Source organism: Kwoniella newhampshirensis (genome assembly GCF_039105145.1).
Source record: "Kwoniella newhampshirensis strain CBS 13917 chromosome 10 map unlocalized Ctg14, whole genome shotgun sequence".
NCBI classification, from domain to species: Eukaryota; Fungi; Basidiomycota; class Tremellomycetes; order Tremellales; family Cryptococcaceae; genus Kwoniella; species Kwoniella newhampshirensis.
Window position 1 is genome coordinate 607953 of NW_027118344.1, and position 17873 is coordinate 625825.

General features: G+C 51.4%; 5 protein-coding genes across 5 annotated transcripts; 3 read left to right on the top strand and 2 right to left on the bottom strand.

Moving 5' to 3' along the window:
- Positions 1-909: 909 nt before the first annotated feature.
- Positions 910-4671, top strand: IAR55_006920 (uncharacterized protein; the record flags this gene model as incomplete). Its single annotated transcript, XM_066949998.1, has 2 exons — positions 910-1639; positions 1724-4671. 2 exons carry the CDS (start codon positions 910-912, stop codon positions 4669-4671), a joined length of 3678 nt encoding a protein of 1225 aa, XP_066799690.1.
- Positions 4672-4935: 264 nt separating this feature from the next.
- Positions 4936-7138, bottom strand: IAR55_006921 (uncharacterized protein; the record flags this gene model as incomplete). Its single annotated transcript, XM_066949999.1, has 5 exons — positions 4936-4973; positions 5058-5227; positions 5367-5800; positions 5880-6291; positions 6354-7138. The coding sequence occupies 5 exons, from the start codon at positions 7136-7138 to the stop codon at positions 4936-4938; spliced, it is 1839 nt and encodes a 612-aa protein (XP_066799691.1).
- Positions 7139-8275: 1137 nt separating this feature from the next.
- Positions 8276-10931, top strand: IAR55_006922 (ATP-dependent RNA helicase DBP2-A; the record flags this gene model as incomplete). The annotated part of the gene is made up of 9 exons (XM_066950000.1): positions 8276-8405; positions 8614-8704; positions 8759-8837; positions 8891-9762; positions 9812-9903; positions 10404-10425; positions 10485-10637; positions 10692-10819; positions 10876-10931. The coding sequence occupies 9 exons, from the start codon at positions 8276-8278 to the stop codon at positions 10929-10931; spliced, it is 1623 nt and encodes a 540-aa protein (XP_066799692.1).
- Positions 10932-13535: 2604 nt separating this feature from the next.
- IAR55_006923 (uncharacterized protein) lies at positions 13536-15920 on the top strand (the record flags this gene model as incomplete). Its single annotated transcript, XM_066950001.1, has 8 exons — positions 13536-13551; positions 13615-13674; positions 13747-14400; positions 14464-14732; positions 14802-15083; positions 15142-15313; positions 15372-15745; positions 15810-15920. The coding sequence occupies 8 exons, from the start codon at positions 13536-13538 to the stop codon at positions 15918-15920; spliced, it is 1938 nt and encodes a 645-aa protein (XP_066799693.1).
- Positions 15921-16070: 150 nt separating this feature from the next.
- Positions 16071-17667, bottom strand: IAR55_006924 (thioredoxin reductase; the record flags this gene model as incomplete). Its single annotated transcript, XM_066950002.1, has 7 exons — positions 16071-16472; positions 16558-16673; positions 16753-16925; positions 17031-17150; positions 17225-17332; positions 17414-17430; positions 17500-17667. 7 exons carry the CDS (start codon positions 17665-17667, stop codon positions 16071-16073), a joined length of 1104 nt encoding a protein of 367 aa, XP_066799694.1.
- Between the last annotated feature and the right edge of the window lie 206 nt (positions 17668-17873).

The following is a 17873-nucleotide window of genomic DNA, read 5'->3' on the forward strand; positions in this document are numbered from 1 at the left end:
GTAAACGCCGCGCTTTCCCGCCAAACTCATCAAACATCTCTCATCTTGGTCTGCTTCTTGCTTACAACCATCATCTACACGTCGATTGGATCCCGATCCAAGTATGTAGAATGTGAGTCCATCCCGTCCTTCTGTAAGATGTGGGACTCCTCGCTCTCCGGACGAAACTTGCTTCGACATTTGCACGTCAGTACGACAGCTCTTGACTTGCTTCGCTCTATACGAGAGGAGATTAACGGGTCGAGAGTATGAAGGCGTTAGACTTCGCACTATCTGATCTACACCCCAATCCACTTTCGCATGTCATCGCAAGGTCTATAGTTGTCAGAGAGAGGGACTGACACCGAATTTGACAGTCTATCTAGAATCATTCCGTATGCACCGACACTATCGATTCAGCATTCAACACCTTCCTTCTGTGTTCATATTCGTTAACCCCTTTTACTGCCAACCCACGCTTTCAGTCCCCCGTCTTGGCTCGGCTCGACCTTTTGTCAGCCCGTGCTTCGTCCCGGGGTTATTCATAGCACCTTCTTCGAAGGTCCTATAAAAGCGAAGAATGAAGTCAAGACTGGGCATGTCCTCGTTCGTCAATTATTATACCCCCACTGAATGTGGGACTAATCAGTCTTGTCGACATATATATCGTACCATTCTCATCATGCATCACTGTGTTATTTTCTCGTCGCGGTCTGTTCCATTGCCTTTTCGCGTTCTGCATGCCAGTCATGGCTTTCTTTCTGAGCCCGGGATGATCAAGCATATCCTATGAGATTTTGTCGCTCGGTGGAGGTGATTCTTTCGGGAGGTCAGGCACGCGCATCCATTGCCACCTATTTCATATTCATCATCGACTTTTTCCCTCTTCTGCTCAACAACACCTTTGATGCTGACTCGACAAGGTCAATCATGCTGAAGGACATTGTCGAACGACCCTCCCAAGCCCCATCTTCCTCCTCCTCTCTTCCAAACCCACCACAACCTCCAGCACCTGGTTCTACAGGCTTCCCTGTCGCGCAACATCGTTCAGCCCGTCCATCAGCTTTTGCCAGAGCGAGAAAACAACAGCAAGCTCGTCAAGATGGACAGCGAGCTCTAGGCGAAGGCAGAGCGGTGGATGTTGTTCCTACTTTACAAGTCACAAAATCCGAGTCACGGCCCACTAGGGTTGTGAGATCAGAAGTGGACGAAGTGAGAGATGCGGTCGATAAGGAAAATAAAGCGAGAGTGGAAGAGATGACTGAAGAGGAGAGAGAACAAGAAGTGGAAGAGCTGAAGGAGAGGTTTGGGCAAGGGATTGTCGGATTGATGAGAAAGCGGAAAGAGGCGAGAGAGAGGAAGAGCTTCACAGCAGAGTCGAACTCGATAGCAAGTGGCTCGTCGACACCTCGAATACCTATCCCACTCGAAGAACACATGGGCGATGCACAGAAAGTGTTGCAACAAGTCTCGGAAGAGAATGAGCGCAAGGTGCAGGCCATGGGAGGGCAGGAGAGAGAACATGAGATACAAGAGCTTGAGGAGAGATTTGGACCTAAAGTGATGGAGGCTCTGAGAAGAAGAGCACAAGTGAAGGCGGCGAAGGGCAAGGATAGGGAAAGTTCCCAAATTCGAGAAGAGGTACCACCTCCGCCTACAGGTAAGTCCCTATCGCAATCAACAGCATGACTGGAACCATGATAACTCCAATGCTAGACCAGGAAGCTAATATAAGGCTACGTAGTCGACCAAAATTCCTCTCCCGGTGTTCGCTCCCCGGAGGAACCCCCATTACCCGAGGTGGAGCAGAGTCGCAGAGAACTCCCCACGACTGCGTCCGACACTTCGAAATTACAATGGATCCAAACACTCGCCAAGGCGTCTCACGATACCTCCACTCGTTTCGACCTGTCAGGCATTGTGCTCTCTGAATCGGCCAAGTCGAATCTACCCACACACCTCGGTTTACACCATCACGGGTCATCGCCAGATCTTGCTGGCTATACCCTGGAAGATATCCTTTACTTGTGTCGATCAACGGTCTCATCGCAACGGATCACGATGATGGGTGTGCTTGCAAAGATAGTCAGTCGGTTGAGTGACCAACCCAACGCAGCGAAGTATACCGATGAGGTGGTGAAAGAGTGCGGAGATTTGGGAGTGATACAGCAGGCGATTGAACTCGGCGTGGAGGTTCTAGCGGGTCTGGCACGAGGAGTCGGTGTTATACACGCTGGTGTGAACCTCCTATATCACGCTTTACAAGGACCAAGCTGGTCATGGATGAACGACGACAACGCCGTGACCTGCGCCTTCGTACCTGATTCACATAATCCCTCTCCCGAGCGCCCCGCTGGTCTGGCTTCTATACCGTTCGAAGACGTCCTACCTCGTCTTATTGAGCTGCTCTCGATCGAAGACGGGCTGTCACCGGATACGACGCAACAACTCATCCTCATCCTCCGCCGCGCGACGTTCAAATCACAACAAGTCTGCGAGACCATCTGTCCTATCGTTCCGATCATCAGCCGCCAGCACGTCGTACAACGTCCGTGGCCTCTCAAGGACGTTCGGCGGCCGTCGGTGGACGCCATTCGTCTACTAAGAGACATCACTGCTTCTTCTCGAGCGTGTGCCGAAGATCTGTTGAGCCAAGGAGTGTACGAAACGACACTGAAATTCGTCATCACTGCCACTTGGAGTGAAGACGAAGTCGATGTAGACACTCTGCGGCACGGACAAGCTCTTGCTTTGGTTGTATTGCAAACATACCAGATCCTGGGTCGGTATGGTCTCTCGTCGTCGGTCATAACATCGAGCTCAGAGGTATGGCGTCGTCTGGGTGCCTGGGTCCAGGATCGTTGCTCCAGTACGAATGTGTCGGAAGCGGAGCAATGCCTGGTGGAGGCTTACTTCCAGATCTTGTCCATTTGGACTACATGCGCCATCGATCCCCATCGAACGACTCCAGAGCACGACATCACCTGGGCACAAGTGTCTGCACTCAGCTGGACGGATGAAGCGATTAGTGCTGTACAAGCGCTATCGACGCAGGCACAGAGGTCGCGCGAAATCGCGAGCGCGCTGGGTCTTTTGGTAGCATGGTCCAAAGGCGCTCAAGTAAATGGCGTGAGAAGTGGAGAAGAAGAGAAGACGGCTGTCTTGAGTGGCCTTGAATCATTCGACTTGAATTCGCTGACGGGCAGCGAAAGGGAGCCGGAGATGCGAATACATGGAGCTTTGGTCCAACTTCATGCACTGTTAAGTCCAATAGGTGAGCTATTAAACGCTCATCTTATAGCACAAATACGACAATCGCTCGACGATGATTCAGAGGTAGACACGACACGCTCAGCGATATATCTGAGGTACCATCTTCTTCTCATCGATACTTCAACGGAAGCGAAGTCGAATCCACAATGGCTCTCAAACGCTATGACTATACTCGAATCGTTCCAGATCGGTGACGAGCCGTTGGCCCTGGATCTGGTGGATCACATCCTCAAAGCGGATTGGACGTCTACCTCATTTGGAACGGTCCCATCACTTTCTCACCCGGATGGCCTTCAGGTCATACGACCTCTACTCCAGTACACCATTCTTCCCGACGTCGAAAATGTGATTGCGCCACACGAGCCCTCCCACCTGTATCTTAAAGCGACTAAAACCCTTCGTCCACCGGCTCCGCCGTCTGACGACGAGAAGCCTGCAATCGTCGGTTTGCCGCTTCAAACGGATTGGATCTTCTCGCCTCTCAACGAACTGCTACGTTCCGGCACATCGCTCGCACTCTCTCAAGTACCGCCGGATTGGACCGCTAGCGAGACCGAGATCGTACAGGCAACTTTAGCTTTGGCTCAGCTTGTATATGTCAAAGCCGAAGGTCTGGACAGGTCTAGGATTCTGTTCAACCTGATGAAGGTGTTCATGCTGGAACATGGTCAACAATCCGCGATTTCCACGTCGGAAGCGGAAGTGTTCCGAGATCCCGTTGTGGCGCAATCAATGAGTAAACTCATGTCAAAGCTGGTCACACATTCTTCCTCATCCCTTGCTTCAGCTGCGTGTCTGGAGACTGTCTCTCTCCCTTTCCTTGGTGCCGGTATCCCGTTCTTCCAGTTTTACACGGACTTCATCGCTCTCTACGAAGCGATTTCCTTCTCTGACACGCTCTTTGCGCAATGTCTGATACCTCCCTTGGCGATGTCATATCCTGCTGATTATCGAAAATTACTATGGAATGACCATTCGACCGCTCTGAGGGGTATGCGACTCTCCCTCGATCAGATCCCTGTCGAAACAGCTGGGATCGAATCGTATTTCCAACCATTGGAAACGAATACCGAAATATTGAATGGATATGCAAGAGCCATCACGCGAGGATGGGTGACGGAACAAAATCACGGATTCTTGTCCAAAGTCGCAGTTCATCATCTCGCAGGATTGTTTTGGCGAAGCCAAGCAGATGCAGCAGCGGAAGAGGAAGAGGAAGAGAAGGAGGAGTCCACCAGAGTAGGATTGATGGTTATGATACTTGCGAATGGGTCGGACGGACTGATCAAGCGGATCTTGGAGTGGGATCTGAATAGTATAGATAGGATACAGGTTGATGGTGAGGAGAAAACGAGGAGGAAGGAGTTTGTGAGGAAGTTGACGGGAGAGAGGGGCAAGAAGAGGGTTGAGAATATCTAGACTTGCACAGTGGGTGGGGTCGAGAACAAGTATTACAGAAGGCTGGCGGATTTTTCCCATAGATGTTGCTGAAAACCATCATATCGGGTGAGCACGGCAGAAGAAATCAAATACCAACAATGCAGCAATCCTCGTATCAGTATGTGCTCTAGTATGTCTATGTGTACAGCCCGGTATGGAGCAAGCGCGTACAATCTACTCTCATCTTGCAGCGATTCGTAACAAAGCTCTCTTGAATATCAGACATCAGACCTGTCATGCGACTCATCTCCTCATACCGTCCGGCTTCCAACTTCCTCTGACTGCACCACACAAAAGACGGGATCCGGATCAGCTCGACCGTTTTCTCCGGCACAACAAAGAATCGAGTCTCGCGTATAACTCACAATCATGTTCCACATCAGCTTGCGGGGAGTCCTTACCCTCGGCTCTGAAATCGGGTTCACCGCCTGGCGAGAACGCGGTGATTGGCATGATCAGGACGTCGCCTATACGCAGTGGGTGGTCGAGGCCCCGGAGTCGATGCCATGTGACGTTGTATCGCGCGAGAATATATCTGTGGACGAGGGGGGGGGGGAGATGGAGGTTCAGCTCGTGCCTCAGTTTTCAGTGCGGTCTCATGAGATGGTCGACATTTCGTAAAGTTCTTGTCGTGATCGTGAAGTAAAGGCAGGGGAGAAAGGAGAGTCACTCACGCCAAGACTGAATCTGTGAACAATCCAGGCCCAGTCCATTCCATCACGCTCATCGCATGATCTTTCCCCTGCGATTCCAGATCCTTCACCTTGTCCTCCCACCCTTCCTCTTTCTCCTCGGTCAATCTCTCGATCTCCTCGGCTCTCCACGTGTCCCACTCTTGTACGACCCGCGTGGAATTGACCACTCGTCGTGCCGCATCGATGAAAACGGGATGATTGGGAGCTGAGGACAAGGTCCACTGACAGATACCCAACGGTCGAGGCCACTCGTTCTCCCATCCTGGTCTGGCGTGAACGTCGACATCGATGGCGACGACCACAGAGGGGTGAGTGGATAGTTTGAGTCGCCAGTCCGGTCCATCCGTCGCGTTGAGATTCAAGTATTCCACATCGAGAAGTCCCCATTGTTCGATTGGTCGGAGCGGCCGAGTCTGCGAGTATCCAATGGAAGCTTGAGCAGATATCTTACCGATGCGATTGGAAATGGGAACAGAATCGTTCGCGACTCACATCCACATCCGAATAGACACCTCCTTTCACGAGGGGCAAGAGATATCGTAAGAAATCCGCTCTCAACACTCCTCTATGCATGAACTTCCAAGCCCACTCCACATCGCTCCTCAGGAAATTCTTATCCACCCAATTGCCGGCCTCCTCGTCATCCAGAAAATTCAACGTCCACCCATCAGGTCCGTTCATGTCCTGCCACATCTTGATGAGCGGATTGGTGGCGTCGAACGTCTTGTCGGTTTGGTGGATCTGCTTGTAGTTGATCATGGCGGGCAAGGTAGCTTTGGAGTCTGGATAGTCGGGGACGAGATCGGGCATAGAGGGTGGGAGATGGTTGTGAATTGACGAGAGGAAAGGCGAGTGAAGACGTAGTGGAAGTGTCACAGCGAAGTCGTACAGTAGTCGGAAGTAGCTAAGGGAGGGGCAGTCGAGCTGTCAGCAATGTTTCTTACAAGGCAGCAAAGTCTAGCTCACTCTTTCGTACCCTGCTCGCCTTTCTCTATATGTAATCTATACTTGGACTCTGCAATTTCGCCCAGATACGTCAAACCAGAATTCGCAGCATGTCGCCAACCCATCTCTTCTGTCCAGCCCCACATATCCTCCTCCTCCTCCTCCTCCTCCTCCTCCTCCTCCTCCTCCTCCACCACAGGCTCGACGTCCTGCTCTCCGGCTTGGAAATCATCATCTTCGTTAGTTGTTGAGCCCACCGACTTGGTCTCGCCATTTTCATCGACCTGAAGCATGTCATCGTCATAACTCGCCTCCTCTCCGGTTTCCACGGTTGAGACGGCAGGTTCTTCCATATCATCCTCAGCAGTGGGTATATGCGGCGACACAGTCGTATCCGAAGCATCATCTTCAAAAGGTGGTGCAGTGGTTTTGGGAATAGAACCTTTGACAGGGTAGATATCAGGTTCAGGTTCAGGTATCGGTATCGTTTCTTCCTTCAACTCATCCCCTATTCCCGTCCCACCACGCAGCAGAAACCCCGCTAAGATCACAAACGCCAACGCCATCGCCGAAGCCTGGAACAACCGTCTCCGCTTCGACTTGTGCTTCGTCATCGGAGACGAGAACGATAATGGTTCGAGAGGGGCGGGACCCCCATCATCGGAGGTCGAGGTGGGGAGTAGGCTGTATCTCGTATTTCGGAGATTGGATAGCCAGCCGCTGAGCGATGTCTCTGGGGATGAAGAGGAGGAAGAGGAGAAAATGGATATCCGAGGCGGACCAGACATAGAGGCTTGAGTGACCATTGAGCGAAGCACGGGGTGGCGCGAAAGAGGCAGTCGGTGAAAGGATTATGGATTGTATGACTGCTCTGTGCAACGCCGTACTGTTGTCGTGAGTTCCTCGCCTATGGTCGAGCTAGCTAATCCCTTGTGTCGATGCCAAGAGCAGGCAGGATGTTGGGAGAGGATGAAGTGGATACCAACGCAACTCGGGCTGTGCGCAACTCGGTTTTGTGAAAGTGTGTATCGTGTAGGGAAAGGAACACGAGACGGAATGAATTTCTCTCTCTGTGTATGGTCGGTTGATAGGATAGGATAGTGGCCAAGACAACAGATACTAACCACTTGGATTGCTGTAAAAGAGCATTTGGATTCATCTTTGTTCCCGAGACAGGAGCCTGCCTCCTCTGATGTTCGGGTCAAAATGTGCGCAGTCGAGGCTGGTTGAATCTCTGTTGTTGATTCCTTATTCCGTCATCTTTCTGTATTATGCGATATCGCATGGCTCAGGGGCACCCTCTGGCATTGAGATCGCCTTGAGATCTGTCCCACACATATACACCCAAGAAGCATCAGAAGACAACTATCGGTGTCCTGTACAGTCCAAGGGAATATGCTGTGTGGTGACTCATCGAACATAGCCTCCCGGGTTCGGTGCACTTATCGTAACCTTGTATGATTTGACTCGTCTCTCGTCCCTCGTCCCTCGTCCCTCTCTCTCAGGCTTGTGATACCGGACGGATCAGGTTCCCGCGGGAGAAATGAGTTTAAAACCATCAATTCTGACTGTAAAATGATGATCGCCACGTTCCGCCACTCACACAGAATCCGAGCGGGGAATTGAATCGTCTCATCTGCCTTAAAGTGGGGGGCTCAACAGGTTTTTGCGATTCTCGTGATTCAACCGGCTGGGTCCTGAAAGCAATTTTGATCGTTGCCCTTTGAGACTGGTTTTCGCTTTCCTTCCCTTCATCCTCTGTTATTTCATCCCTCATCCTCAGTCGATTTCTCGATACACAACAGTCAGACAAGAACCAGCCTACATCAGCAGGCATACTTTCACTCTCTTTCCAAACTCAACAACCCAAGAAAAACACATATAAAATGGTCAGTATGCTCGATCTCGCCACTTCTTCCCTTTTCTAGGAGAACGACCCGCAAATGCTGACGCGATTAACTCCTTTGTCCCCTTCACAGTCTTACGGTGGTGGATACGGCGGCGGTGGTGGTGGTGGTGGATACGGTGGTGGTGGTGGTGGTGGTTATGGAGGCGGCGGTGGTGGAGGCTATGGTACGCTATAAACATCTCTCAAAAATCATACTCCTGCCTATTCTTCGGCCAACCTCTTCTTTTTCTTTTCTTCCAGGTGGTGGTGGCTACGGCGGCGGTTACGGTAATTCTTCCGGCGGTCTTTTCAACTCCTATGGAGGCACGTCCAGACGATGACTTATATCGTCGTGTGCGAGATATGCTGACCTCTCTTCCTTTTCTCTTTCAGGCGGCGGCGGTGGTGACCGAATGTCTCAGCTCGGAAACGGTCTTGGAAACATTGACTGGAGTCACCAGACTCTCTCCAAGTTCGAAAAGAAGTGAGTGAAACGATTCTCGGTAGCTCGGTTGTATGTAGCTAACATCACATATAGCTTCTACGTCGAGGACCCGCGAGTGACCGCCCGATCTGAGAAGGAAATCGCTCAGTTCCGAGCCGACAAGCAGATGAAAGTGAGTGGGGATCTTTTAGCTCCTCTCAATGCCTGCTAACCTTCCGTTCTCAGATCCAAGGCCAGAACATCCCTCGACCTATCACTACCTTCGAGGAGGCCGGTTTCCCTGACTACATCATGACTGAGATCCGCGCTATGGGTTTCACCGCTCCTTCTGCTATTCAATGCCAAGCTTGGCCCATGGCCCTCTCTGGTCGTGACGTTGTCGCTGTCGCTGAGACTGGTTCCGGAAAGACCATTTCCTTCGCTCTTCCCGCCATGGTTCACATTAACGCTCAACCCCTCCTTGCTCCCGGTGACGGTCCCATCGTCCTCATCCTTGCCCCTACTCGAGAGCTCGCCGTTCAAATCCAGGCCGAGTGCACCAAATTCGGTAAATCCTCCCGAATCAGAAATACTGCTATCTACGGTGGTGCCCCCAAGGGTCCCCAAATCCGAGACCTTCAAAGAGGTGTCGAGGTCTGTGTTGCCACTCCCGGTCGGTTGATTGATATGCTCGAGAGCGGCAAGACCAACCTCAAGCGAGTGACCTACCTCGTCATGGACGAGGCCGACCGAATGTTGGATATGGGTTTCGAGCCCCAAATCAGAAAGATCGTCAGCCAAATCCGACCCGACCGACAAACCCTTCTGTTCTCCGCCACTTGGCCCAAGGAGGTCCAGCGTCTCGCTGCCGACTTCCAACATGACTTCATGCAAGTCAACATCGGTTCAATGGACCTCACTGCCAACCACAACGTCGCTCAACATGTTGAGATCTGTACCGACTACGACAAGCGAGGCAAACTTTTGAAGCACCTCGAGACGATCTCTGCTGAGAACGCGAAGGTTCTCATCTTTGTCGGCACCAAGAGGGTTGCCGATGACTTGACCAAATTCTTGAGGATGGACGGCTGGCCCGCCCTTGCTATTCACGGTGACAAGTGAGTGAATCTCAGCTCTATATAGACTATTGCTGACCATTCACGACAGACAACAAGCAGAACGAGACTGGGTTCTCGCCGAGTTCAAGGCTGGCCGAAGCCCTATCATGCTTGCTACTGATGTCGCTTCTCGTGGTCTCGGTATGTTCCCACACCCCAATCCCTTTCCGTTGCGAGATGGCCTTGGTACGCACGCACACGCGCAACCCTGGCAATTGCTGCAAGCATAAAAGAGTCGTGCGCTTCAGTGGTCCAAGAGGTGTTCACATGATCTTTCTGAATTGTCGATCCACCGAGACTACCTTCTGTGTCTTTGGTGGTCGGCGTTTCATCTTGGAAGTGGATTGGCAACGCCTCATTGGATCTCGAAGGCGCCTACGCGAATTGCTACTCAACGTCGCCATTGTCCGTTTTCGGCGGACTGTGGTGTCAAGCAATACGCGTTCTCGAGCTGGACAGTAATTGACCAGCACCGTCGTTGTTGCTGCTACTAAGCTAGCTGTCAAGCCTTCCGCTCGAAACGTCTAAAAGTACTTATGTCTGTGCCTCTTTTCCCCCTTCTCTCCTCCAACTCATGTTCTGAAATGGATGTGTTTTGTTGACCACCCAATGCCCGGCATTCTAACGTGCTGACGTCCGAGACATTCGATACGTCATCAACTAGTGAGTTTTTCCTTTGCAATCATTTTGCCGAGCTGTTGTTGACGATCGTTCCTTTCTAGTGACTTCCCTAACAACTGCGAGGATTACATCCACCGAATCGGTCGTACTGGTCGTGCTGGTGCCAAGGGTGTTTCTTACACCTACTTCACCGCCGACAACTCCAAATCTGCTCGTGAATTGGTGCAGATTTTGAGAGAAAGCAAGAGCGATGTGTGAGTAATACCACACATTACTTTTTCGGGATTCCACTGACCTTCATGTTGTAGTCCCCCTGAGCTCGAACAGATGGCCATGTACGGAGGTGGTGGCGGTGGTCGAGGTCGTGGTGGCGGTGGTGGCCGAGGCCGAGGTGGCGGTGGTTACGGTGGTGGTGGTTACGGTGGCGGTGGATCCGGTGCGTAAATCCACCCAGAACATGGATGTAATGCTGATATTCTGTCTCTTTTTTAGGTGCTAACTCCTACGGCGGTGGAGGCGGCGGTGGTGGTTACTCTTCTAGGTGGTAAGCACTTCCTGACGTCGAGATTTTCTCGGTGAATGGAAGAGCAAACCGCTCTTCTCCCTTTTACATTCTCGTCGCGGTCTCTCATACTCATCGTTCGTTCCGCACCACATTCTCGTGATTCGTTACATTCTTTTTTCGGGATCTCATTCACTCTGTTAGATATACACTCTTTGTACCCCCTGAACTTCATTGGACAATGGGGGTCATCCATATATGACACAAAACAATATAGACTCATGCAGATCGTGGTGATGCACGTGGTGATGCAAACGGGGCCCTGTCGGAGGTCAATGTTGTGTGTTTGTGTGAACACTGTTCGACGTCAGAGGTGCGAGTGTAGTCAGCGGTATTGTATACGCGAATACACGCATGTCGAGGTATCATGTACAGACCGATCCTTCCTGGAATTACAATCGTGTGTGGTCTTCACATCTGAAATCACAAGTTGCTCAATCTGACATCTTACAAATACATGTTCGCGGTCGCTTCCACATACAACAGGTATCACATTGCTCGTAATACATACAAGATGGGACACGAACATTCTCCGCCCGATATCGATCATTGCGAGGACGGGACACGAGTCAGTGGACGATGTGAAAGCTTTTGATCAATTGATTTCCTCAAGAACACAACGTTGATCTTTCATTGTCAACTCTCGCCACAGTTCAAATACCAAACCTGCAGCGTGCATTATATTCGCATTCAAGCCTACTGGAGATTGATCCATCCTGATCCTTCTTTCCAGAGCAAGTCACACCCATCGCCAATCTTCCACGATCATGCCCTTGATGATTCCCGAAGAGAAGAGAACGGAATCTCTCAATGTTCATTTCGGTGCCTCACGCTCTGGACCTCACAGCGAGAGCAATCTCGATTTGCGTATAGAACCGCTCTACTTGGGTCTATCCACCATCTCGCGAGTTGGAAAGATCTCCATCACGTTTTCGGCCATGAGCGGGAAAGATGCTGAGAGGAAATGATGGACAGCGGGCGATCATGTGATTATCAAAGAAGGTGAAATGGGGTGAGTGGATGCGCTCCATGGAACTGAACATAGGTATCTGTGGAAGGAAGCGGGATGTGTATGTGGGGCGGCTGACATAGGTGCTTGGCGAGTGTCTTGAAGTCTGCTTGAAGTCGGGTATATCAGCGGACTCGTCAGAGAGGCAAGTCTGAGAAATATCCTTTCGTTCTCGCCACGCGTTGAGGAGAGAGTGTTGAGGACGATGTCGGATGGATCCTTGGGATCCAAAAAGCAAGTAGGATGGACGAATAGTGAGTGTCCGCAGCATACTGTGCGATCAAGCCAAGCATATTCATATTTCGTCCCTTCAAGCCGACTTGACTCCCGAACGATGGACAATAGAAAAAGCTTGCGACTGAACAAGCTGCTGATTGACGCTCGATACTATGTCACCTTACAGCTGTCATTAAGTATATGACACGGCAGAGCCGTCTAGCGTCGAAACGTGGATTGAAGAGAGATTGACTATATTTGTAAACGTGAGTAAATGGATGTTTGAGTTTGGAGCATTGGGCTCTCTTCGTATTCGTACGAACATTGCTTCGCTCCTTCTTTCGAAGAGCGATTTGGGAAGCGATTGGGAAGACGAGCTGATTACAAGTTATGGGTTTTCCCTTGGTAGGAGATCACCTTCTGGCTCGAACGGTCAGTATAGTCTTCTGCCTGAACACCATCGGTGTCAAGATCCCAATATCCCACATTCCTGCTCAAGAACAGAAAAGAATCATCTGACACCGCCCGATATCTTCTTTTCTAACTTAGTTTTCGCACCGTGTTTCTTTTTCCGAGGCTTATTCTTGGACAGGCATGCACCCAGACATCTCAGATATTGACGGACTTGCTCGACTCGTGCCATACCCGTCTCGTGAGTGATCGTACAATTTCACCATAGTCGGACGTAATGGTCCCAGACGACGGATTGATCTGTCTATTGTCGTGATAGGAAGGCATTGAGACTTCCAACCTCGTGGTGCACGTTCGTCGAATCAGACAGGTACACGCCCGTTTCTCTGTACATCAATTGAATCTCTGTGCTGGGCAGAGACTGCTCAGTTGACCACATTCTGAATCGTAGACGAGGACTGGTTTTGGGAACAGATGTTTGAACCTGAAAAGGTGTTTCAGGACGAGCATTGAGATGTTCAAGAAACCTTTGTGGCGCAAGCTCAAAGTCAGTGAAACGGCTTTGTGCAGGAAGGCGGCTGTACTGCAGTATTTCGTGTTCCATTCTTCGGCATGTGGGAATTCAATGCTGCCAGCAAAACACTGTACAATAGATGGTGAGCTCGTGTTTCAGAAGACCACTGTATGCATTGTCTCTTCCAAACTGGTAGACTGGTGGTAGATCACACACGAATGTGCAAAAGAAAGCATCAAGCTGACCGCGAGCTCGTATGCCACATTCGTCTAACTCCGACCAAAATACCGAAGCCCGCCCTCACTTGGAAGCTGTTTGCGAGAGGGAAATGAATGAATGAACGAACGAACGCATTCCGTATTTCATCATTGATATCATTGTTCCACCTCCACAGGTCTTCAGTGGTAACAGTTCAAGCCAAAAGGCGAAAAGCGTCAACAATGGACGCAGGATACGGTAAGCTGTCAACTGGAGAACGGCACATCCGCAGCTTGCTAATGACGCCTGTTTCATTCGTAGACGCCTTGGAAGAGGCTGCTTTATCCTTTGCAAAGACCAGAGAGCGAGGAGACGATGAAGGTGAGTTGGCTGGTGTGTCGTGACAAGACGAATCGTCAACACCGTACTAACATCTGGGCTCATCCGAAATAGGCCGAAGTCACCGAAGCAGTAACAGAGACAGAGACAGAGACCACGACCGTGACCGAGAGAGGAGACATCGTGATCGAGGAGACGAGCGAGAAGATCGACATCGTGATCGAGGCGACCGTGACCGCGAAAGAGACAGGGATAGGGATGGGCATCGGGATAGGGATAGGGACAGGGAGAGGGAGAGGGCCGATCGTTATGAAAGAGGAGGAGGATATGATGAACGACCTCGAAGGCGAAGACGCGAAGACGACGATTATGGAATAGCGGCAGAACCCATGTCCGCCGGTGGGCCTCCCGGAGGAAATGGAGGTGGAGGAAGGGATAATGGACATCGCGATCGTCGACCTAGATACGATGATGGGAGAGATTTCGCTCAGCCTATGAGAGGGTTTTCCCCACCTAGGAGGAGGAGAGATGACGATGGAGGTGATTGGAGAGGAGGCGGTGGTGGTGGAAGAGGAAGAAGGGAAGGTGGTGGAGGAGGGAGAGATGGAGGGCGAAGAGACGATAGACGAGGTGGATTCAGTCCAGGAGGACGAAGTCCTACTCCCCCTGGCACAGTACCCCTGGAAGAGAGACATGTCCAGAACTCTCACTGGGACCAAAGACCTCCTCAGTTCGAAGGTGTTGGAGCCATGGAAGCTAAAATGACCGGTGGGTAGCATAATAAAAGTAATCGTTTATAATTGAGAAGACTGACTCTTGAACCTTTTCCAGGCATGTTCACATATGGTCCAGGACGAGTCCCACCCCCACTCCATCTCGGTGTTCCACCTTCTCTCGTGGCTGGTTCCTTCCCACCCAGTAACCCTGTTCGTCAGACCAAACGACTGTATATTGGAGGTATCAATGAGAGCATTACCGAACAGCAGATCCAGGACTTCTTCAACAAGCTCATGCATGAGAACAAGCTGGCAGTGGATATGCCTGGAGAGCCCGTGGCGCAGTGTCAGATTAATAACGAGAAGAGTTTCGCTTTTGTTGAGGTGAGCATAACCTTTCCCTGATCGTATAGTCTGAGGTCAGGTAGCTGACGAATTTTGCCTCTCTTACAGTTCCGCACACCCGAAGAAGCGACCGCCGCCCTCCAGTTCGACGGTGTCATGTACGAGGGCTCCCCCCTTCGAGTCCGAAGACCGAAGGATTACGCAGGTATCGACCCTCTCATGAGCACTTTCGGAGGCTCCATCGCACCCAGTGTGGCCGACTCACCCAACAAGCTCTTCGTTGGTGGTCTGCCCACATACTTGAACGATGAGCAGGTGATGGAGCTTTTGAAGAGTTTCGGAGAACTGAAGAGTTTCAACTTGGTCAAGGAGAGTGCGGGGGTTTCCAAGGTAAGTTGGGAAGGATAAGTGCCAAAAAAAACTCAGGACTGATCGAAAACCTCACCAGGGATTTGCATTCTGCGAATACCTCGACCCGACAGTCACCGACATGGCTATTCAAGGTCTGCACAACTTCGCCTTGGGCGACAGAAATTTGGTAGTCCAGCGAGCCGCCGTGGGAAGGAATCAAGCTGGTTCATCTGCTATGCCTGGCTCGGCTGCCTTCCTCAGTCAAGCTGGTGAGTCATGTCACCTCCTTCGAGGCAATCAGCAATAGCTGATTGGTGGTTCTCATAGTGCCTCACATCCTCCAAGCAAACGCCGATGCTCCTACATCCCGGGTCATGCTTCTTCTCAATATGGTCACACCGGAAGAACTGGTCCGAGACGACGATTACGCCGATATTCTCGAGGACATCAACGAAGAGTGTGGCAAATACGGTGAAGTGGAAGGTGTTCGAATCCCTCGACCTACGCCCAAGAGCAAGAAGTGGGAACCTAGCGATAGCGCAGCTGCTACTGCCGAGAAGAATCGAAAAGCGGACGAGGAAGCGGGTGTCGGCAGAGTGTACGTCATGTACAAGGATATCGAAAGTACGAAAAAGGCAATGAAAGCCATTGGGGGAAGGCAGTTTGCCGGGAGAACAATTCTGGTCGCTAACGTTTCTGAGGTGAGTCGTGCTGTATCGTATGCAGGCAGGGACCAGAGACTGATCGTTTCGATCTGGTATATAGGAGGAATTCCTCGGTCCTGCACCTCCTCCACCACCTCCTCCCGAGCCAGAGGATCTCGACGCTGCTGCTGCTGATGCCGTCAAGGATATCATGTCGGGTTTGATGGATTGAGGTGAAGGTAGAGCCAAGACATGTCCTCATGCATACAGTTGAATTTTCATGTTGCGACAGCTTTCGAATGATGAGTCATCTCGACCATGCAAAGAGAAATTCATCTAAGTTCAAACCTCTATCTATCTTAATTCGTACTAAACAGTTTGTTTAGGCCTTGTCGGCACCCATGTAATGTTCAGCTGGGACGTGAACATCCTCCGCTGCGATACTATCGTCATCTGCCTCTTCCTCGGAGATCAACCTCTCCGCCTCCAGCGCGGCCATGCAACCCGAACCGGCCGAAGTGATAGCCTGTCTGTACTTCTTGTCCTGGACATCACCAGCGGCGAAGACACCCTTGATGGAAGTCTGAGCGGTTCCGGGTACGGTCTTGATGTAGCCGTCTGCGTCGAGCTCGAGCTGGGATTTGACGAGTTGGGTGGCGGGCTCGTGGCCGATCGCATAGAATAGACCGTTGACCTCGAGCTCGGACTCTTCGCCTGTCTTGACGTTCTTGATGGCGAGAGATTGGAGGAGATCACCATCACCCTTGCATTCGGTCGCGACGGTCTGCACATCACGATGTGAAACAGGACGAGTTAGCCTTCGTTCCTTTACTTTCTGTTCATCTCTCAAACGAATATCGCGAACTCACGTTCCAGAGGACAGTGACCTTGGGATGAGCGACGAGTCGCTTGGCCATGATCTTGGAAGCACGGAGCTCCTCCCTTCGAACGAGGACGTAAACGTGAGAACCGTACTTGGTGAGGTCTACGGATGGACGCGTTTCTTTGTTAGTCTCTGCATACAAACCACCTTGAAAAGCACAAGCATTTCGCGGTCCACTCACAGGTAGCCTCCTCAGCAGCACTGTCTCCACCACCGATGACGGCGAGAGGCTTGTTCCTGAAGATGGGGACGGCACCATCACAAACGGCACAAGCCGAGATACCAGACTGCCAGTAGGTCTCTTCGCCTGGGAGGAAGAGTCGCTTGGCGGAAGCACCGGTAGCGATGATGATGCTAGGGTGGGCAAGCGAAGCAGGTCAGCTCATGGCACTCTGGCATAGAGAATGCAGATGGCTGCGGTTCGGTTGTGACAGAATAGAAGTTGTCGAGTCCACTCACGTATCAGCAGTCATGAAGTCCGCCTCCTCCTCCTCCCCCTCTGTCCAGTACTTGAACGGTCTCTGAGTCAGGTCGACACGGGCGATCGTCTCAGTGATGATCTTGGTACCGAACCGCTCTCTGCGAACGTCGTCAAGCGTCAGCTCTGCTGCACCTGACTGAGCGAGACCAGAAAGGGATAGTTGGCAACTCACGACTGAGCTCGGAACTTGTCCATCATCTCAGTACCGGTGACACCATCCGGGAAACCGGGGAAGTTCTCGACCTCAGTGGTGGTAGTGAGCTGACCGCCTGGTGCGAAGCTGATTGCAAAGGGAAAGTGATGTCAGTCAAACAGAGATAAAAACCGGAAACGTAGTTCCGATCTGAAGTCGGGAACATACCCATTGGCAAGCATACCCTAACAAATCAATGACAAGAAGGATAAGCGTCAAGCTGGCTAACCGTCGTAAGAAGCGCCTATACTCACCTCGTAAAGGACGGGTTCGAGGTTGGCTCTCGCAAGATAGATGGCGGCGGTGTGACCGGCAGGACCCGAACCGATAATGACAACTTGAGAATGTTGTTTCTTGCTCTTCTCGCCCTTGCTCTTAGGCTCGATGACCTTTACGCTATCTCCGTTGGGGATCGGTGACATGGTGTGTGTGTCGTTGTTGTTCGTGTCGGGAAAGGGGATGGTGGCAATTCCACGGGAACTGTGTTGTTGCTTTGGTGGCGGTGGAGTGAAAGATGAAGAAGACGAATGGATGGATCTTCTACTGCTACTGTTTGATGGGACGAAGATCTTCGCTCTGATGGAGTAGGAGAAGGATCTACTACTGTTACTACTGTTGAGGCAGCCAC